General features: G+C 41.2%; 1 protein-coding gene across 4 annotated transcripts in view; it reads left to right on the top strand.

Moving 5' to 3' along the window:
- The window catches only part of HERC4 (HECT and RLD domain containing E3 ubiquitin protein ligase 4), a 158,131-nt gene extending 135,003 nt beyond the window's left edge, over nucleotides 1-23,128 (top strand). For 2 of the 4 annotated variants that reach the window (XM_077258985.1, XM_077258983.1), the window contains 5 exons: nucleotides 3,193-3,259; nucleotides 4,312-4,394; nucleotides 16,229-16,412; nucleotides 21,485-21,587; nucleotides 22,591-23,128. In XM_077258985.1, coding sequence (XP_077115100.1) covers nucleotides 3,193-3,259; nucleotides 4,312-4,394; nucleotides 16,229-16,412; nucleotides 21,485-21,587; nucleotides 22,591-22,799 — 646 coding nt within the window. In that variant the 3' untranslated portion in view covers nucleotides 22,800-23,128. The remainder of the gene's footprint in view (nucleotides 1-3,192; nucleotides 3,260-4,311; nucleotides 4,395-16,228; nucleotides 16,413-21,484; nucleotides 21,588-22,590) is intronic. The other 2 variants (XR_013214511.1, XR_013214510.1) reach the window with 2 other exon arrangements.

Genomic DNA, 23,128 nt, shown 5'->3' with positions numbered 1-23,128 from the left:
GTCTGTTTTTTTATCATTTTATTTGCATTTTATGGTGGAAAATAAGTATTTGGTCAGAAACAAAATTTCATCTCAATACTTTGTAATATAGCCTTTGTTGGCAATGACAGAGGTCAAACGTTTTCTGTAAGTCTTCACAAGGTTGCCACACACTGTTGTTGGTATGTTGGCCCATTCCTCCATGCAGATCTCCTCTAGAGCAGTGATGTTTTTGGCTTTTCGCTTGGCAACACGACTTTCAACTCCCTCCAAAGGTTTTCTATAGGGTTGAGATCTGGAGACTGGCTAGGCCACTCCAGGACCTTGAAATGCTTCTTACGAAGCAACTCCTTCGTTGCCCTAGCGGTGTGCTTTGGATCATTGTCATGTTGAAAGACCCAGCCACGTTTCAACTTCAATGCCCTTGCTGATGGAAGGAGGTTTGCACTCAAAATCTCACGATACATGGCCCCATTCATTCTTTCATGTACCCGGATCAGTCGTCCTGGCCCCTTTGCAGAGAGAAAGCCCCAAAGCATGATGTTTCCACCACCATGCTTTACAGTAGGTATGGTGTTTGATGGATGCAACTCAGTATTCTTTTTCCTCCAAACACGACAAGTTGTGTTTCTACCAAACAGTTCCAGTTTGGTTTCATCAGACCATAGGACATTCTCCCAAAACTCCTCTGGATCATCCAAATGCTCTCTAGCAAAACTTCAGACGGGCCCGGACATGTACTGGCTTAAGCAGTGGGACACGTCTGGCACTGCAGGATCTGAGTCCATGGTGGCGTAGTGTGTTACTTATGGTAGGCCTTGTTACATTGGTCCCAGCTCTCTGCAGTTCATTCACTAGGTCCCCCCGCGTGGTTCTGGGATTTTTGCTCACCGTTCTTGTGATCATTCTGACCCCACGGGGTGGGATTTTGCGTGGAGCCCCAGATCGAGGGAGATTATCAGTGGTCTTGAATGTCTTCCATTTTCTAATTATTGCTCTCACTGTTGATTTCTTCACTCCAAGCTGGTTGGCTATTGCAGATTCAGTCTTCCCAGCCTGGTGCAGGGCTACAATTTTGTTTCTGGTGTCCTTTGACAGCTCTTTGGTCTTCACCATAGTGGAGTTTGGAGTCAGACTGTTTGAGGGTGTGCACAGGTGTCTTTTTATACTGATAACAAGTTTAAACAGGTGCCATTACTACAGGTAATGAGTGGAGGAAAGAGGAGACTCTTAAAGAAGAAGTTACAGGTCTGTGAGAGCCAGAAACCTTGATTGTTTGTTTCTGACCAAATACTTATTTTCCACCATAAAATGCAAATAAAATGATAAAAAAAAACAGACAATGTGATTTTCTGGATTTTTTTTTCTCAGTTTGTCTCCCATAGTTGAGGTCTACCTATGATGTAAATTACAGACGCCTCTCATCTTTTTAAGTGGTGGAACTTGCACTATTGCTGACTGACTAAATACTTTTTTGCCCCACTGTATATGATGGATTTGAATCCTTAAATTCCATCCATTGTGCTCTTGGCAGAAATCTGAACAGGATGTGAAGACCATCAGAGACTTAAAAGGGTTGTCCGGCCTCGGGCTACAAGTCACTTTGTGACTGCAGACCTGTGAATCCTTACATCTTTCGCCCTGTGAAGATTTGCTGGCAGTAAGCGATCATGTGACTGCAGCTATATTATTTGCATATTTCTGGCCACGATCCAACTAGACTGTGTCTGGATTTGCACTTGCATTGAGTGAGGCAGTATCCATCTAGTTGGTTCATAACCGCACACATACTTTGTGGACACGCTGCCGCCTCAGGCACAGGAGAAACATCACGGCATGAAGTGCGTGCGATGTGAGGATTCACAAGTCTGCAGTCACAGGGTGACTACAGGCTTATAGCCTAAGGCAGGACAACCCCTTTAAGGTCTGTAACTTTGTGAACCTATTTTAGCCAAGTTGTTTTAAAAACCCTTTTTCACATTTTTTATGTACATCAAAGAGGTTGTCTGGAGAAAAAACCCAAAATTGACTAAATGCAGGGAATGCTTTTTAAAAGAATATACCCAATGCATAAAGGATTATTCCAAAAATCACAATGTGGTCTTATAATAATGTGCATATATATTTATTAAATATAGCCCTGTTCTGGATATATCATATCGCCTTTCTAGCGATGCCCCTCGAAGCTCTATTTGCCCTTCATTGGCCATTGGAACAGTCTTGTAGTTCTAGGGGCACTGTTCGATACAGCACATGGCAGCCTCTCATCTGGCATCCTGCCACAATAGCTGTCCTTTGTCTAGAAAGGATCTTCTACAGTGATGGAAGATGTCATGGGAATGGGCAGAGCCTCGTTTATTGCACTGTGGGAGCCCATACCAGAAAGCAGCAGTGCTTGTGTGCTGGTAACTAAGAGGAGTGATGTACTTTAGGATTGGGTTGTGTATGTAGGGGCTTTAGAGGAAAGATATGCTGCTGAATAGGGCTGAAAGGAGCTATGTACAGCAGGATGGTGCTCTATATAGAGGGGAAGACAGGAGAGAGATACTGCAAGATGTGGCTCTGTATAGAGAGGCTAAAAGGATCCCTTGCAGGATGTAACTGTGTACTGTGGCTTAGAGGAATTGAATCATGTTTGTTACTTACCAGACCAGTGATGTGAAACTGCAAATGCTGCTGTAATGATGCATATTGCAGATGATTATCACATGCACCAATAGAGCGACATTTGCAGGCTCAGTAAATGATCTCTCAGGAGCAGCAACAAACACAGCTCTGCACCTCCATTGTGGAGTGCATGTCAGTGGAGCTTAATGATTTAAAATAACACAGGCAACTGTACTAATGTAGCGTTCAGAAGACCTAATCAGTCAGGGTACTGTACAAAAGTATAGGGTGAATTGCATTTGTGGTAATAAATCTTTAAACATTGCCGCTCCAGTGGTCCCCTTTGTTTGTTTTTAATGTTTTTTTTTCGTGCACTCAGCCCTTTTTTGTTTAAATCCTGTATAACCTCTTTTTGTAAAGTCACAAATGTGGTGGTGTCTCCTACATGCACACTTCAATTTCGTGATCTTGGATGAAATTTCCAGACTTTGTTCTGTGTGTTGACCATCTTGAAATTTTGCGTGTTCGTTTTTTAAAAAAAAAATTCTCTGAATTGAATTAATGATAAAGATGTGTTGCTATAACACCAGTATGTTCATCTTTCAGGAGCATGCAGCAACTGCTGGACTACATGGAAGATGACATGGAAGACACGTTCTGTCTCAACTTTACAGTATGTGTCTGCTCTGGCCATTGATATCAAGTGTCTACCACCAAGCCTCAGTCCTCCTCCACAAGTTTGGGTTTTCTGTGCTATCCAGTTTTCACATCCTATCTATTTTCTGAATAGGACTCAAATAATACAGAATATGAAGGTTTACTCAAAAAAAGTGACATTCAGATGTCAGTGATACAAAATTGAAACAGCTGCTACAGTTCAGTATCATGAAATATAACCAGCAACTGTAAGAGAAAATATAAGAAAGTGAACAAATGCATCATTGTGTGACAATTGTGTCAGACAATTGTACCGATTCCATTGATGTCACTTCTAGTCCGCTTTCTTTAAGTTTGATAATCTCCTGTTGATAAAAACTGATTTTATAATTAGAGGACTAATTGACCTGCTGCCAGGTAATCCAACCACGCCCCTTTCATGGATTGGCTGATTCCCGTCTATGCCAAATGTACACAGCAGCCAATCGGTTGTGTGGGTGGGGTTATACAGAGCTCGGCATTCAGAGAACTGCTGAATCTGCAGCAGATTCGTTTTTAATCAATTCTGCAGCACCCAGTAAAGTAAGTGATGCATCACTGGAATCATGGTCTCTACCTCTACATCATGCTACTGAGTAGCAAAACAATTTGACAAATTCTCTATATAAAGGGAAGTGATTCCTTTAGAATCTTTCTACAGGATTAGGAATATATTTATAATAGATGACATGATGACATTTCGTCTTCGTGACTGCTGCTCGTCATCACTGATGTTTGGATGTATAAAAAATGATGGGGGGCAAATGAAAAGCAGTCATGAAAGCGCCGGGGAGGTTGAGTATAATGCTTATCTGGATTTGTGGACTTTCGTTTCTGCAGTTTTGCTGCAGATTACATTTGAATTTTACAGAAAAATTTGCAGTGATACCATGTATAGCTGTATGCAGCTTTGGATTTTCCACTTGAAAATCCAGATAGAAAAACGTCAGCATGTCCGATAGCTGTGAACGTACCCTTACTTGCTTAGGTGGAAGGTTCCCATACTGACTTTCCCTTTCTTTGGCACAGGTTACAGTGGATAACTTTGGAACTACAGAAATCAGGGAACTAATTCCAAATGGCGCAGAGACAGTTGTAAATCAGAAAAACAAGTAAGTTCTTTATGATTGATGAAACATTCCCTGTCCGACGTAGCTCATTACTTCCCCATGTGTAAAATAAGAATCCGCTTTATTATACTAATTGCATTTCTTTGAATAGGAGTCTGTGTAGAGTTAGTTCAGGGGTTCTTGGCTTACAGTCTGTATTATAGTTTATAGAGATGTTCAGAATTTTGATGACTTTAGAGCTACAATCTTCCTTTGTTCCTTACTTCCCAGGAGTTACATTTTGGTAGTGAAGTGAATACTTAGCTTCAACATACAAACGCCTTGCAGATGTCCTTAGTGGGATTTTAACCAACCAATGCTAACCACTGAGCTGCCCGCTCTGGAATAGTATATGATAAGCAATGCCATGTAGTTGCAGAGTCAGGACATGGGCAAGAAGAAAAAAGCCCAAAGAGAGAGTTTATCATAGCCCAAAAATAGTTTTATTCTTTAAAAATAACATACAAATAAACGCTTGATACAATAAAAGCAAGCTGATGCTAAATACAGGGACATATAAGATATATGAACCAACGCATCTAAGACAAGCTGTACTATAATAATATGGAGGACATTGAGTGTCTTATGGTAGACCTGAGCAAAGCGCGGCCCGCGGGCAACATCTGGCCCTCTGACTGTTCCAGAGCAGACCGTGACAACCAACGAGCTGAAAGAGTGGCCCACAGACCGCACCTTGCCCTTCCCCGCCCATCGTCCATCCTTTTCCACCCACTGTCACCACTATCTGCATCCCCTTCCACCAATCAGCTGACACTCGATGTCATTTCATCGCATCAGCAGTGCATCAGAGACGAGCAGAGCGCTAGGGAATGGGAGCGAGGTGACTATGTGGTGTGATGTCTTTTTTTTTTTTTTTTTCATGTGCATAGGATGTTTGTATGTACATATGAGGCTGTCTGGGGCAATACTGTATATGGGAGGCCTTCTGAGGTTTATGCTGTATATAGGGAGGCTATGTGGGGGCTCTTTATATAGGGAGACTTACTTAATTCTGCTCAATATTAAGTGATACAATTAATATTACTACAAAATAATTATAATATATTGAGCGAATGTAATTTCAGCATATTGGTTTGGCCCTTTACTACAGTCTCTCATGTGGCCCCTTGGAAAAATTAAGTGCCCACCCCATGGTATGTGGGGAAAAAGGCTTTCCCAATAAATTAGATGGACTGTCCAACTACAAAGAACTACAGTATAGTGTGGCATTTACATGTGTAAATGGATCGTTAATTATAGTATCCCTGTCTCTCCATTGGCCAGATAAATCCACTTCTGGGTCTGTTCAATAGTTATGTTGACATTTTGTTTAACCCCTTTCCTACCTTGGACATATCAACATGTACAGGTCGCTAGGTACTTACTGACCTTGGACATATGGATACGTCATGGCGACTTTGCGCGTACATGGGCTGTGCTCTAAAAAGTTTAAAAAAAAACATATGAAAACGCCAACTGACCCGAAGACTATTGCTGCCTTATTAATTTTACCACACGCTTAGTGACATTAAAAAAAATGTCTGCAGAAATATGGAAAAATTGTTACTCGCAAAAAAAGCATCTTTGTGTGTGTTGTCAGCCAAACATAAACAATGTAAATCAATATTGTTGTAATCGCACGGACCCAAAGAATAAAGTCATCTAATTACTGATACTGCACAATAAACGGCGTAAAAAATAAATAAAACCAATTCTTCACCTGCTGTTGATTTGTTCATTCTGCGTCCCAAAGATCGCAGTAAGGCTATGTGCACACATTGCATATTTAGCTGCGGATCCGCAGCGGATCTGCAGCTGCGGGTCCGCAGCAGCTTTCCATGCGTTTACAGTACAATGTAAACCTATGGAAAACGCAATCTGCAGTACCCATGCTGCGGAAAAAAACGAGCGGAAACGCTGCGGGTTACATTCCACAGCATGTCAATTCTTTGTGTGGATTCCGCAGCGGTTTACACCTGCTCCATAATAGGAATCTGCAGGTGTAAAACCGCAGGTGGAATCCGCACAAAATCCGCGGTTTATCCGCAGGTAAAACACAGTGCCTTTTACCTGCGGATTTCTCAAATCCGCTGCGGAACAATCCGCAGAGCTCAAATCTACGTGTGCACATACCCTAAGGCTCGACTCACATTTATCTTGTGCTCTGAGCTTGTTTAGGGGTTTCCTTGTAAATCTCTGAAATACGTGATACAGACAGAACCCCCAGCGGAAGATTCCCTATAATGAGGTAGATGGAGGCACTGTGGACGCGTCTGACCTATAATCTGGCTGTGTCCATCTTTTTAGGCGTGCATAAAAGTGCCGTCTCCCACAGTTTTACGCACCTCTGAACAGAGACCAGACGGAGTCCAGATTATCTCTGCTGCCTCATTATAGTGATGCCTCAGGGATTTCATCTGAATTGCGTCACTCAGAGATTTAGATGGAAACTCCAATGTAAGTGCTCAGCATAGGATAAATGTGATCCCAAATGTTATGTAAAATACTCCTAACAAAAGCTGCAAATCAATCCATGAAAAAAAAAATTCCAGTCCCCACTCGGGGTCCATCATCTGTCAGTGGAAATATAGGGGGCTTCCACGTTACTGATAGTACAAAGGATCTGGAAAAGCGCTATGGCTTCTCGACCCCAAAAAGAAATCCAGCGACGTCTGCATTCCCAAATCCAAATGGCCCCCTCCCTTCTTCCCTTCTGCGCCCCACAGTGTACCTAAACCACATTTAGCATCCACAGCTTGGCAATTCTGTAGCGAAGAGAGCCCACCTAATCTACAGGTGCATGTGTCCAGAAGTATAAGCTGGTCAATACCACGCACTGGTCACTACCATTGCATTTTGCAATTTTCACTCGGCAACATCCACTGCTGCTTATTTATGGAAAGTGTCAATGGAGTCAAAATCGTCACTACACCAGTAGATAAATTCCCAAAGGGGTTTAATTTACAAAATGGGGTCACTTGAGGTGGGATTCTGCTCTTCTAGCACTTGGGGGCTCTGTATATGGAGTCCGCAAACTATTCTTGGAAAATCTGCGCTCCAGGAGGCAAATAGCGCTCCATCCCAGAGTCTACCCGTATGTCTAAGCAGTACAGCCACATATGGGGTATTTCTACATTCAGCAGAAATTGTGGGACAAATTTTGGTGCCAGTTTTTTTTTTTTTTTACCCCTTTCCCATAGTGAAAATATAAAATCTGGACTAAAACATAATTTTGGTGGTAAAATGTAATTTTATTGTTTTTTTTCACAGCCCAATGGTGTAAAACTCTGTGACCCACCTGTACTGTCAATATGATCACTGCACCCCTAGATGAATTCATTGAGCGGTTTAATTTGTAAAATGGGGTCTCTTATGGGGAGGTTCTGGCACCTCAGGGGCTCTGCCAATGTGACATGGCACCCCACCCTCAAACCAGTCCAGTAAAATCTCAACTCCAATATGATGCTTCTTCCCTTTCTGAGCTGTTCACTGCTCCTCAAAAGTAGTTTTCAACCACATATGGGAAATCATTGTACTCTTGAGAAATTGCACAACAAATTTTTTGGTCCATTTTCTCCTGCTATCCTTGTGAAAATGAAAACATTTGAGGCTAAAACAACATTTTGGGTGAAAAATATGTATTTTTTTCATTTCCACAGATCAATGTTGTAAATTTCTGAGAAGCATCTGTGGTTTCAAAGGGCTCAGCACACATCTAGATAAATTCCTTAAGTGGTCTAGTTTCCAAAACGGGGTCACTTGTTGGGGTTTTCCTCTATTTAAGGCACATCAGGGGCTTTCCAAACGCAACTTGACACTTGCAGACCATTCTATCAAAGTCTGCGTTCCAAAACGTCATTCCTTCTTTTCTGAGCCCTATCGTGCGCACAAACAGTAGTTTACCCCCACACATGGGGTATCTGCATGCTCAGGAGAAATTGAACAAATTTTGGATTCTATTTTCTCCTGTTATGTGAAAATATGGCTAAATTAACATTTTTTGTGGGGGGGAGGTGCCCACCACACTTCAAGAGAAGTTCCCAGAGGGGTTTAGTTTTCAAAATGGTGTCACTTATGGTTTCCACTATTTAACCCCTTCATGACGGAGCCCTTTTTCATTTTTGCCTTTGTTTTTCGCTCCCCTTCTTCCCAGAGCCATAACTTTTTTTTTTTCTATCAATATGACCTGGTGACGGCTAGTTTTTTGTGGGACAAGTTGTACTTTTGAACAACACCATTGGTTTTGCCATATCATGTACCCAAAAACGAGAAAAAAAAATTCCAAATGCTGTGAAATTGCAAAAACAAAGTTCAATTCCACAATTGTTTTTTTTATTTTAATTTTACCATGTTCACCAAATGCTAAAAGTGACCCACTGTTATGTTTCTCTGTGTCATTACGAGTTCATATACACCAAACATGTATAGATTGTTTTTTATTTAAGTGGTGGAAAAAAAAAATCCAAAGTTTGTTAAAAAAGATTAAAAAAATTGCGTCATGTTCCGAGACCTGTAGCATCTCCATTTTTCATGATCTCGGGTTGGTTAAGGGCTTATTTTTTGCGTGCCCAGCAGACGGTTTTAATAATGCCATTTCTTTTTGGATAACAATCTTTTGATCGCCCATTATTGCATTTTAATGCAATGTTGCGGTGATCAAATGTACTTAATTCTGAAATGTTTCACTTTTTTTTTTCACTACTCCGTTTACCGATCAATTCATTCTTTTTATAGCTTGATAGATCGGGCGATTCTGAACGCAGCGATACCAGATACGTGTATGTTTGATTTTTTTATTTTGAATGAGGCGAAAGGGGGGTGATTTGAACTTTTATTTATTTTGTTTTTTTAAAACTTTTTTTTTTTTTTTTTTTTTTTTTTACTTTTGGCAAGCTGCAATAGTCTCCATGGCAGACTAAAAACTGCCATAACCCGATCGGCTCTGCTACATACAGGCAGTGATCAGATCGCCTGTATGTAGCAGAATTGCTGACTTGCTCTGGGCGCTGACCACCAGGCAGCGCTCATAGCAGTCCAGCAGTGACAACCATAGAGGTCTGCTGGAGACCTGGTTGTCATGCCAACCCATGGGTGACCCGCGATCACGTGACGGGGGTCACCGATTTCTGGCACGGTTGCGGGCACATGTCAGCTGTTCAAAACGGTTATGTGCCGGAAAAGATGTGGTCTCATCGCCGGAGCCCATATTAAAGGGGAAGACACGACATGTGCCGTACATGTAGGGGTAAAGCACATTAGTGGCTCTCTAAATGCGACAAGGCGTGCGCTATTTATTCCAGCACATTTTACATTCAAAAAGTCAAATGGCACTCCCTTCCTTTTGAGCCCTGCCATGCGCTCCAAGCATAAGTTTCCCCCACATAAGAAGTATCTGCATGCTACGAAGACATTTTACAACACCTTTTGGGGTAATTTTTTTCCAGTTACCCTTGTGGAAATAAAGTAAATTTGGGTCTAAAGTAATTTTTTTGTGAAAAAAAAGTTAAATATTGATTTTTATTTTTTTTTCTTCTCCTTCCACATTCCAAAAATCCCTGTGAAGTACCTCTTGAATTTCGTTTTGAGCACCTTTAACCTCTATAATTTCCTAACAAAAAAAAATGTTTAAAAAATGTGCTGATGTAGACTAGACATGTGGGAAATGTTATTTATTAACTATTTTATATAAGATGACCAATTTAAGGGCATAAAAATAAAATTTGAAAATTGCTGAATATTCACCAAATTTCATTGTTTTTTTTTTTGTTCAAAAACGCATTTCTTATCAAAGAAATGTTGCCACTAAAATTAGAATATGTTACGAGAAATCAATTTCAGAAATAGTGGGATCTGTTGAAGCGTTCCAGAGTTATATTATCACATAAAGTGACATTGGTCAGAATTGTACAATTTGGCCTGGTCATGAAGGTGAAAATGGGCTTGGGAGCTGAAAGGGTTAAATCTCCCAGCATACATAGAGCACTATTAAATGGAACACTATCACTGCTGTCTCCTCCCTGGGCATGTCCTAAAATATGTGGGGGTGGGGTAGTACTAGGAGATCATACATGTTGGGCACGATTCATCAAAGCTTTCAAGCCAAAATTCTTTTGTTACAAATGTTGAAAATTAGCAGTTTTGGATCAATGCGAGGTGTTTGTTAGTAATTATTTATTTTTAAAGTGCCATTAATTCCATGCTGCTGTACATTAGAAGGGAAAAAACTTAGTCCAATAAGTAATTCTCATTCACCATTGGTAGCTCTGTGCTGACTTGGTATGTTGAGGCATAAAATTCCAGAGGATGGGGGGACACTCGGTAGAAGTCTTGGAGGCCGTTTTGGAGGTTACAGGCTCTATTTAAAGGGAACTTGTCAGCAGTTTTGGCTGCTATAAGATGTGGCCACTGCCTTTCGGGGCTTATCTACAGCATTCTATAATGCTGTAGATAAGCCCCCAGTCCGACCTGAAAAAGAAGAAAAACCAGTTTTATTATACTCACTCGGGAGGGGGAGGTCCGGTCTGATGGGTGTTGCAGGTCCCGGGACCAGTGCCTCCCATCTTCATGCGATCTCGTCATCCTGCTTGCTTCGTGCCGCGCTCCTATGTAGGCGTACTGATTTGCCCTGTTGAGGGCAGAGCAAAGTACTGCAGTGAGCAGGTGCCGAGAAAGGTCACAGAGGCTCAGCGCCTGCGCACTGCAGGAATTTGCTCTGCCCTCAACAGGGCAAATCAGTACACCTGCACAGGAGCACGGCACGAAGTAAGCAGGATGACGACATCGCATGAAGATGGGAGGCGCTGGTCCCGGGACCTGCGACACCCATTGGACCGGACCGCCCCCGGGTGAGTATAATAAAACTTGTTTTTCTTCTCTTTCAGGTCAGACCGGTGCCTTATCTGCAGCATTATAGAATGCTGTAGATAAGCCCCGAAAGGCAGTGGCCACATCTTACAGCGGCAAAACGAGGTGACAGGTTCCCTTTAAGGTTTGCTACTTAGTATGTAGCAAGTTGAATGTCAAGTTAAGGTTTGCTACATATGTACATGATGCTTGTATGAATATAAAAACAGTACTGTGGTGTTAAAGGGCAATAAGGCTTACAATCCTTATGACAAAAGAAAAAAATGAATCATTTCACTCCCACTGAATTGACGGATTTAACCAGTGATGTCACCATTCCAAAATGAATGTACTTGTCAAGTGTCCGGAGGTCGCAGCTGACATATTCCAGCAATGCTAACAACTCAAGCCTTTACGGTACGAATAGATTCATCGTCAGCCATGACCGTAGGTGCCATATTGTAAAGAACTGATGACAGACCTATAAATACCAGTGTGAACAAATAACCTTTGTCTGTTAATAAGCGAGTCTGAGTCATGGATAATATTAGAGCTGATCGCCAGGCTCCACAATGGCTTTGTCTCATTGGCTGTGCGTATGTGATGGATACCTGACAATCATCCTGTCCCTGGTGGGTTTTGTGCTTATAGTTTATCAAACACCTCGTAGACCAGCAGAGCTATAACAAACTGAAAGCCGTACCAAACGCATACAGTTTTTCTTACATGTTATGGATTTGTAACTTTTTTTCATTTTTTAGTTGATAGACCTGTTAGGAGGGCTTGTTTTCTGCTTGGCAAGCTGATGTTTCGATGATGCTGTTCTGGGATACATATAACATTTTGGAAGCTTTTTATTGAATCTTTTAGGGAGCAGCTGCTAATAAAAAAAAGTCAGTATTGGCAGTTTGATTTTTTTTTCTTACAGCAGTACATGTGTAGGCATTAACTAATTTTATATTTTGATAGTGGACTTTTTCAGATGCTGTATTACCAAATATGCTTCTTATCAGAATGCATTCAACTGTTCACTTTCAGATGGGCTTCTACCGGTCTCGCTGGTCTTATTTTACCAGAGCAGCCCACCTTAAAGGAAATGTTGCCACCTAATCTGGGAGAAGCATAATGTGGAGAAAGTGATTGTTTCAAGTTATGTATAACTTGATTTTCTTCTTGCTGTAGGTTTGATACAATCAATTTTATCACTAGAGGACTAGTAAACCTGCTGCCATGCAGTCCTCCATTTTCATGAGCTCTGTGAAACCCCACCCCACCACTGATTGACAGAATTCTGTGTATACAGTGAAAAAGGAGAAAACCGCCAATCATTGGTGTGGGCGGGATTATACAGAGCTCAGCATTCGGAGAACTGCTAGGTCTGTAGCAGAGAAAATACTGATTTTATCAAAACTGCAGCAAGCAGCTTAGTAAGTGATACATCGCTGGTATCTGTGTCTCTGCCCCTACGTCATCCTGCTCTCAGATGTGGGAGCAAATACTTGGTGACAGATTCCATTTAAGATACATTACATTATATAAGATGATGCACTTGTCAATAATTTATAACCAGTAACTAATGCACATGAAATGGCAAACTAGAATATTGACTAAAAAATGCCAGCATTTGTCTTTTTTGGGGAGTTCTTTTGTGTTAAACTGGTGGAAAGTCAATGGGTCTATATCCACAATGCAGTACATTATCTGCAGCTGCCATCTGCTGGGAAGCAAGCAAAAGCGCAGGACCCAGAACAAAATTTACCTCTTAGACTGACTTGGGGATAATGTGTTATTCTGTATTAAGTACCGTATATACTCGAGTATAAGCCGACCCCCCTAATTTTGCCACAAAAAACTGGGAAAACTTAATGACTCGAGTATAAGCCTAGGTTGGGAAATACAGCAGCTACCGGTAAATGTCAAAAGTAAAAATAGATACCAATAAAAGTAAAACTAATTGAGACATCAGTAGGTTAAGTGTTTTTGAATATCCATATTGAATCAGAAGCCCCATATAATGCTCCATACAGTTCATGATGGCCCCATATAATGCTCCATACAAAATACGCCCCATAATGCTCCATACAGTTTATGATGGGCCCCATAAGATGCTCCATATTAAAATATGCCCCATATAATCCTGCATAAAGGTTAATAATCGCCCCATAAGATGCTCCATAGACACATTTGCCCAATATAATGCTGCACAAATGTTGATTATGGCCCCATAAGATGCTCCAGAGATATTTACCCCATATAGTACTGCACAAACGTTATGGCCCCATAAGATGCTTCATAAAGATAGTTGCCCCATACAGAGCTGCACAAACATTGATTATGGCCCCATAAGATACTCTATACAGACACCTGCCCCATATAGTGCTGCACAAACGTTATGGCCCCATAAGAGGCTCCATACAGACACTTGCCCCATTTGCTGCGATAAAAAAAATCACATACTCACCTCTCCGTCGCTCAGGCCTCTGGCACTTTCAATATTCACCTGACTTCGTTCCAGCGCCGCTCCATCTTCAGCATCTTCTGCACTGACATTCAGGCAGAGGGCGTACACTAACCACGTCACCGCGCCCTCTGACCTGAGCGTCACTGCAGAAGATGCTGAAGACGGAGCGGCGCCGGAATGGGGAGCAGGTGAATATCGCGCAGCGCTGCGCTCCCCTCCCCGTTATACTCACCTGCTCCTGGTGCGGTGCAGTCCCTGGTTCCCCGGCGCTGCTGCTTTTTCCTGTACTTGGCGGTCACCGTTACCGCTCATTACAGTAATGAATATGCGGCTCCACCCCTATGGGAGGTGGAGTAGCATATTCATTACTGTATTGAGCGGTACCATGTGACCGCTCAGTACAGGAAGAAGCTGCCGGAGCCAGGGACCTGCAGGGACCGCACCAGGAGCAGGTGAGTATAATTAGACAGCCCCCGCTCCCCCTCCCCTGCCGACCCCTGGGTATATGACTCAAGTATAAGCCGAGAGGGGGACTTTCAGCCCCAAAAAATGGGCTGAAAATCTCGGCCTATACTCGAGTATATACGATGTATAGCATAGCTCCATAACAAATAATGTTGGGTGTTGACTCCTTAATTTCTCCTGTATGTTGTGTGGGAGAGAACTTGTAAACATTCAGTATATTTTCCTTCCTGAAGAGAAGTATATTTATGGCAGTCACCACATGAATGCTGTGGATATACAGGTGCTTCTCAAAAAATTAAAATATCATCAAACAGTTAATTTATTTCAGTTCTTCAATACAAAAAGTGAAACTCCTATAGTATAAAGAGTCATTGCAAACAGAGTGATCTATTTCAAGTGTTTTATTTCTGTTAATGTTAATGATTATGGCTTACAGCCAACGAAAACCCAAAAGTCATTATCTCAGTAAATAAGAATAATTAACAAAAAACACCTGCAAAGGCTTCCTAAGGGTTTAAAAAGGTCCCTTAGTCTAAGTAGGCTCCACAATCATGGGGAAGACTGCTGATTTGACAGATGTCCAGAAGGCAGTCAGTGACACACTCCACAAGGAAAGTAAATTTTGCATTTCATTTGGAAATCAAGGTCCCAGAGTCTGGAGGAAGAGTGGAGAGGCACACAATCTAAGGTGCTTGAGGTCTAGTGTGAAGTTTCCACAATCAGTGATGGTTTGGGGAGCCATGTCATCTGGTGTAGGTCCACTGTGTTTTATCAAGACCAAAGTCAGCGCAGCCGTCTACCAGGAAATTTTAGAGCACTTCATGCTTCCCTCTGCCGACAAACTTTTTGGAGATGGAAATTTCATTCTCCAGCAGGACTTGGCACCTGTCCACACTTCCAAAAATGCCAATACCTGGTTTAAAAACAACAGTATCACTGCTTGATTGGCCAGCAAGCTCGCCCGACCTTAACTCCATAGAGAATCTATGGAGTATTGTCAATAGGAAGATGAGACACCAGACCCAACAATGCAGATGAGCTGAAGGCTACTATCAAAGCAACCTGGGCTTCCATAACCCCTCAACAGTACCACAGGGTGATCGCCTTCATGCCACGCCGCATTGATGCGGCAATTGATGCAAAAGGAGCCCCGGCCAAGTATTGAGTGCATTTACTGAACATACATTTCAGTAGGCCAACATTTCGGATTTTAAAATCATTTTTCAAGCTGGTGTTATATAGTATTCTAATTTGGGTTTTCATTGGCTGTCAGCCATAATCATTAACATTAACAGAAATAAACACTTGAAATAGATCACTCTGTTTGTAATGACTATATATTATGAGCCTCACTTTTTGTTTTGAAGAACTGAAATAAATTAACTTTTCGATATTCTAATTTTGCGAGAAGCACCTGTAATTGTATGTTGTATGTTTCGTTGAATGATTTACCCAGAGCATCACATATTTTTAATGCAAAGACTGTGTGTTTTGCTTTTTATATCTGACACAGTAGTGCTGACCTTGTTTTCTAGCAGTGGACTAAATTCAGAATATTTTGCTTTCTTTGATGACCGGTCTGTTGTCAGAGGCAGGCAGCATTATAATTGCGCCCTTCGCTCATCCTGTTACTCTACGTCCTTCAGATGAAATGTTTGATGACACAGAGGGATATTTGAAAAGCAGTTTTGGAAAGCAACCAAAACGATGGCCATATAAATGAGTGGTTTTCTCCATTGCAGAAAAATACATGGGTCTCATTTTGTAGGTGCTTAATGTGCTCTTTCCTTGTCAAAATCATGAAATGTCCATGAACATAACCTGAGGCTCATGTACTTCGTAACTGCCTTCATTGCTTTCTTACAGCAGTCGACTGTACAAGGGACGGTGGGTGCGTATGTTCTCTTATTAGATGTTAAGGATCGCTTCCACTTGCTAATTTGCTAGGATTTGACTACTTAAAAAACATTTGCCTCCCTGTAACATAACTCCATAGGTAGAACTGGCCGGTATACAATATCCATTGGTCTGTCCAGTTGCGTTCATTCGTCTATGTTTTAATTCGCAGGCAAGAATTTGTAGATGCCTATGTGGACTACACGTTCAATCATTCAGTGGCTGCCTTATTTAATGCATTTTATGCAGGCTTTCACAAGGTGTGTGGAGGCCGAGTCCTAGAGCTCTTCCAACCAAATGAGCTGCAGGCCATGGTTATCGGCAACACTAACTATGACTGGAAGGAATTGGAGAAGGTTGGTAAAAACGGTCTTGCTGGCAGTGTATCATTATAAATTCTACAATACCAGGAGAAAAAGTAAGGCACATCTATAGACTATGACAAAGCAGTCAGCCATTATGTTTATAATTTACATACGTACAAAGTTTTAGGCCGGTTTTGAAACAAAATTCTGGAATTATTCAAAAAATATAAGGATTATTAGTTTATTATTTATCAAGTTAACAAGATGAAAAGTAAGTGAGCAAAAGAGAAATGGAAATCCAATCAATGTTCGGTGTTTCCACCCTTTCTCTTCACGTCCAACAATTCTTCTAGGCACTTGTGCACAGTATTTGAAAGAACTTGGCAGGGAGCCCGTTTTGAAGAATTAAACATGTGTTGCCATCTCCAAGTTCCTATCCCAATATGTAGTAGTTGTAATAACAATAGTATTAGCAAATGCCTCCAATTAGAAACATAGTATAGTTCTTCTGATTCGCTATGTCTCTTTTCTCATGTGCAGGCATTGTAGGAGCTTGAGTATCCATGCTGTCACTGTTTCAGTGGTCGTATCCATGGATACCTAAGGTTCTGCAACGCCTGCACATGAGGAAAGGAACATGGCGAATCAGAAGAACTATACTATGTTTCTAATTGTAGGTATTTGCTAATATTATTATTATATCTCAACATATTGGGATAGGATCTTTGAGATGGGAATCCACAGATCTTTTGCAAATCCTCCTGTCCATTCATGTAATCCCAGACAGACTTGATGTTGAGACCAGGGCTCTGTGGGGGCCGTATCATCACTTCCAGGACTCTTCTTATTTACACGGAAGATACTTCTTAATGACTTTAGCTGTATGTTTGCGGTCGTTGTACTTCTGCTGTGGAATAAACCTGGAGCCTCCCTGATAGTATTACATGGTGGATAAGTATATAAGTATCTGCCTGTATTTCTCCAAGATGTTCGGAACAGACTCCTTGCCGAATTCCTCCAAAAACTGCACACAAGTGCACCAAGTTGTTGGTGTTTCAGCAAAATAACAATTTTCACATTTTTGAGATACAAAACCAAATTCTAAGATACAAATCCTGTTATGCCCCCATACCTTTAGAGTAGGAACTTGGCACTTTGTGAAAATGCAAAACTGCAGTGAAAATGCTGGGTGGAAAAGTGTGGCATTCTGAAAAAGTGTAAAAAAAATATATGTTTACGATGCAAGCATAGCATGAGAAACACAAAAAGCCCTAAAAAAATACATGGTCCTATGTCGTCTACTCAGTATTTTAGAAGGACCAAAAGATTAAGGTGAGATGGTGGTAACAGCAAGTAAATCATTGCATTACCCGTCTCACATGCTGCCAAATGTTTCCACATGGAAATTGACCTGCTGTTTGTTTTTGGTTTTTTTTCCCGATGTGGCGACATGCATGTCCGTTAATATATAAGCTAAAGAGTTACACAGCCTAGATATATAAATAAGGGTTCTACATCAGTAAAAGACATCTATATGGCAACAGAGAAAGGGAAGAGTATAAAGCAATCATTAAACAATGTGCACACCTGTAAGTAGAATTAGTAAGAAACCACATGTGAAAGCTCCAGAAAAACAATTAAAATGTGAAAAAATCCCTGACATCGACATCCAGATATCCGTGTGCAAGTATAATATATAATAAAGTCTAAATGTCAGACATGGAAATACCAACTAGATATAAATGAATCTATAACACTTGCAAAATATGAATATAAATCTAATATATAAAGCTGAATGTGTGTATGTGTGTGTATGTATGTATGTGTGTATGTCCGGGATTGGCATCTGAACCGTCGCAGCTACAGCCACAAAATTTTGCACAGTCACACGTCTGGACCCCGAGAGCGTCATAGGCTATGTTGTGAGGTGAAATTTTAACCCCGCGCTTTCCAATTCACCAAACAATTTTGCCCCTATCTACATAATGGGGAAAAAATGAAAGGAAAAGTGTTGGAGGCAAATTAACAGCTGCCAGATGTGAACAAGGGGGACTTAAAGAATGACAGCGATGGCGCCAAAGAGTATATACTGTACAGTTGCTAAGGTGGGGCCCCAACATGGGATAATCACCACACCACCACGGGGATATGAACACACACACACAAAATGCGCCACACACTACCACGTGCTCGAACACATATACCACCCTCAGCGCACATTTCACCACACATACACCAATCTCGCCACATAAAAGTAGAAACACAAAAGTCGCCGCTCAAAACTCGCCACGCGCAAAACTCTCCACATGCAAAACTCGCCACACGTGCAAAACTCACCTCATGGAAAACTCGCCACACGCAAAAATTGCACACGCAGAAAAATTGCCACACGCAGAAAAATTGCCACATGCACAAAAGTTGCAACACATGCAAAAGTTGCCTCACACAAAACTTGCACATACTCAAAAGGCACCACACATAAAACTCGCCACGCGCAAAACTCGCCATGCGCAAAACTTGATGCACACAACTTGCTACACTAACCTGTCACATGCAACTCTACACACAAAAAGTTGCTACACGCATGTCACCACACAAAACTCCTCTCACAAAAGTCGCTACATGCATGTCGCCACACGCAACTCAACACACACAACTTGACACACGAAACTCGCCCTAAAACACACACAAGTCTGGTATTATCCTTCAAAAATAAAAATCTGATTAATAAGCAGACAAACTACAAGAGCAACAAATGTACCATACAGGAATCCGGCAGCTGTCAGTCACATGACCAGTCTATTATGTGTATGTGTGAGCTAATATATACTGCCAGGGGGTGGGCTTACTGTTGGCTGGGGATTTATCAGGCTGCCATTTTAGCTTACAAATACTGAGGTAAAAATACTGACCAAATAACGTGTGAACGAGGGCTAATACAGGAGGAGATGACATACAGCTATATACTATATACAGGAGGAGATGACACACAGGTATATACTATTTACAGGGGAGATGACACACAGGTATATACTATATACAGGAGGAGATGACACACAGATATATACTATATACAGGAGAGATGACACACAGGTATATACTATATAGAGGAGGAGATGACATACAGGTACATACTACATACAGGAGGAGATGACATACAGGTATATACTATATACAGGAGCAGATTACCTACAGGTATATAGTATATACAGGAGGAGATGACATACAGGTATATGCTATGTATAGGAGGAGATGACATACAGGTATATACTATATACAGGAGGAGATGACACACAGATATATACTATATATAGGTGAGATGACACACAGGTATATACTATATACAGGAGATTACATACAGGTATATCTAATATATAAAGCTGAATGTGTGTATGTATGTATGTGTGTATGTCCGGGATTGGCATCTGCACCGTCGCAGCTACAGCCACAAAATTTTGCACAGTCACACGTCTGGACCCCGAGAGCGTCATAGGCTATGTTGTGAGGTGAAATTTTAACCCCGCGCGTTCCAATTCACCAAACAATTTTGCCCCTATCTACATAATGGGGAAAAAGTGAAGGGAAAAGTGTTGGAGGAAAATTGACAGCTGCCAGATGTGAACAATGAGGACTTAAAGAATGAGAGCGATGGCGACAAAGAGTATATACCGTACAGTTGCTAAGGTGGGGCCCCGACATGGGATACTCACCACACACGGGGATATGAACACAAACACAAAATGCGCCACACACTACCACGTGCTTGAACACATATACGACCCTCAGCACACATTTCACCACACACACACCAACCTCGCCACATAAAAGTCGAAACACAAAAGTCACCACTCAAAACTCGCAACGCGCAAAACTCGCTACATGCAAAACTCGCCACGCGCAAAACTCTCCACATGCAAAACTCTCCACACGTGCAAAACTCACCTCATGGAAAACTCGCCACACGGAAAACTTGCACACGCGGAAAAATTGCCACATGCACAAAAGTTGCACCACATGCAAAAGTTGCCTCACACAAAACTTGCACATACTCAAAAGGCACCACACATAAAACTCGCCACGCGCAAAACTCGCCATGCACAAATCTTGCTGCACACAACTTGCTACACTAACCTGTCACATGCAACTCGACACACAAAATGTTGCTACACGCATGTCGCCACACAAAACTCATCTCACAAAAGTCGCTACATGCATGTCGCCACACGCAACTCAACACACACAACTTGACACACGAAACTCGCCCTAAAACACACACAAGTCTGGTATTATCCTTCAAAAATAAAAATCTGATTAATAAGCTGACAAACTACAAGAGCAACAAATGTACCATATAGGAATCCGGCAGCTGTCAGTCACATGACCAGTCTATTATGTGTATGTGTGAACTAATATATACTGCCAGGGGGTGGGCTTACTGTTGGCTGGGGATTTATCAGGCTGCCAATAGCAACCAATCACAGCTCAGCTTCTATTTTGCTACAGTTAATTAACCTGAGCTCTGATTGGTTAATATAGGCAACAAAGACATTCTCAGTATAACAAAGATAATATATGTTGTGAAATGCTTCTATTAGCTTAGTTTTTGCCTTTTAATAATTACATTTCTATCTATTTGTTTTGTGGTTTTTGTGTGCAGAATAAATTTTTGTTAACACATTCTATTTTGCTAACAGCAGTCATTAACCCGGGCGAAGCCGGGTAGTACAGCTAGTAGAATATAAAATTGGTAGCTTCCTAGGTCGGCCGACCACCCCCACAACCCTTAGTTTATCGCAGCGTTGACTACACGTGTCAGAGAGGTGCACGCAACTCATGGTGAAAGTATTTTGGTGCTCCTAACTGACAGTTAAAGGGGTTGAACAGAAATATCCTATAAAACGTGTATAAATTACATCACCCCCCATCCAATTTCAAAACTACAACTCGTCCCACAAAAAAAAGCCCTCATAGCTATGTTAACAAAAAAAAGAAAAGTTATGGCTCTTGGAAGAAGGGGAGGAAAATCTGGCAAGACAATGATGAAAAGTATTCGCAAGTGCATCTCCAATAGAGAATATGATGAGTGCGTGCTAATGCTTTGTTTCAACGTTTGTCTTATGTAGCATACTGAATATAAAGGAGAGTTCTGGGCAGACCACCCGACTATGAAACTGTTTTGGGAGGTTTTCCATGAGTTGCCACTTGAAAAGAAAAAGCAGTTTTTATGTAAGTATGCTTTAAAGTTCCTGGTTTGTTTTGCTCTTTTGTTATTGTGATGCAACTTTCATAAATTGAGCATAAATTATGGCACCAAGATAATTATTTCATGGTGATTAAAGCCAGTATGATCACCACATTATCCAGTTGTTTGTTTTGCAAACAAAAGTAGGTCCTCATACAGCTACATCAGTGGAAAAATATAAATGTCATGGGTTCTGAATGCTGGGATGCCAATATGACCATTGTCCTTGACAAATGAATGATTTGTTCTTTTTGATTGTGGTATGACCAAATGCAGCAGCATTCAACCCGAATTACACCAGAAGGAATCTTCCTTGGTTTGTGGTCTGCAAATCAGAGATCCCATCACATGTTCGGCAGAAGATGATAAAACAATTACAAAACATATACATGTATATTTTATTTATTATACAAATTGCATACAAGGTATGCAGACTTTTGATTGGGTTACGTACTGACTTTTAAAGTCGCGGGAAGACAGGTTACTCTCTCTTCCCGGTCAAGCACTGCCTCTCCACCCCTGTCCTGATCTGTGTTGGTCAGCTGCAGCGGTGAGGTCATGTCTACAGTGATTCAGCCAATAAGTGAGCTCAGTGGTTTGTACCGCCTGCATCAGCTGAGCCCAGTGATTGTCTGCAGTGCTGTCCTTGTGACCTCACCATTTCAGATGATCAACTGAGAGCGGAGAGAAAGCTCTGGACCTGGGGAGGGTAAGTAAAGCAAACTTTGTTATTTTACAAGTTGCTAATACATCAGGCTAAAGATGTGTATTAGGAGTCCAGTAATGCAGATAAGTTTTACATAATGTATGGCTCAATGTGACAAGTGTAGGACATGTAAGCATAGTGCTGATTGGGATCACAGCTTTTCTAAGAGTTTTCTTCTCATATGTTAATGGCATATAAAGGTAAAGATTAGTTTACCAGAATGCAGAATACAGACATTCTACCATGTCCTCACGTGTAAGTTTTGTTGTTTTTTTTTACAGTGTTTCTGACCGGCAGTGACCGCATACCCATTCTTGGAATGAAAAGTTTAAAACTTATAATCCAACCAACAGGCGGAGGAGACTGTTTCCTACCTGTCGCCCACACATGCTTCAATCTTTTGGATCTCCCCAAATATACCAGTAAAGAGACACTACGAGAAAAACTGATCCAGGCAATTGACCATTATGAAGGATTCAGCCTTGCATAATAAAGATTTGCCATCACTTCTACTTTACTTCGCAGCCTTGAGTAACTGAGCCATGCCAAGATGACATTTAATATTATATATAATTCTAGTTTTCTTCGGGCTGTTTTTGCAGTTATGACAAAAGACCTGTACAGGCTCTGTGTACAGCACCTTGTACATAAACGTGAGTGTCCCTTCCTCTCATCTTAAAATTTATTAGGAAATCTTTGGTCAGATTTTGTTGTCATTTTCTCTCTATTTAGTGTGCTTCCATTCATTAAGTCTATATTGTTTATAATCCTTGATCAAATTGTAAAGAATTCTGTGAAAATAAAGTTTTTACTTTAAGA

Source organism: Ranitomeya variabilis, chromosome 4 (genome assembly GCF_051348905.1).
Source record: "Ranitomeya variabilis isolate aRanVar5 chromosome 4, aRanVar5.hap1, whole genome shotgun sequence".
Classification (NCBI taxonomy): Eukaryota; Metazoa; Chordata; class Amphibia; order Anura; family Dendrobatidae; genus Ranitomeya; species Ranitomeya variabilis.
This window is presented reverse-complemented; position numbering and strand designations above follow the sequence as displayed.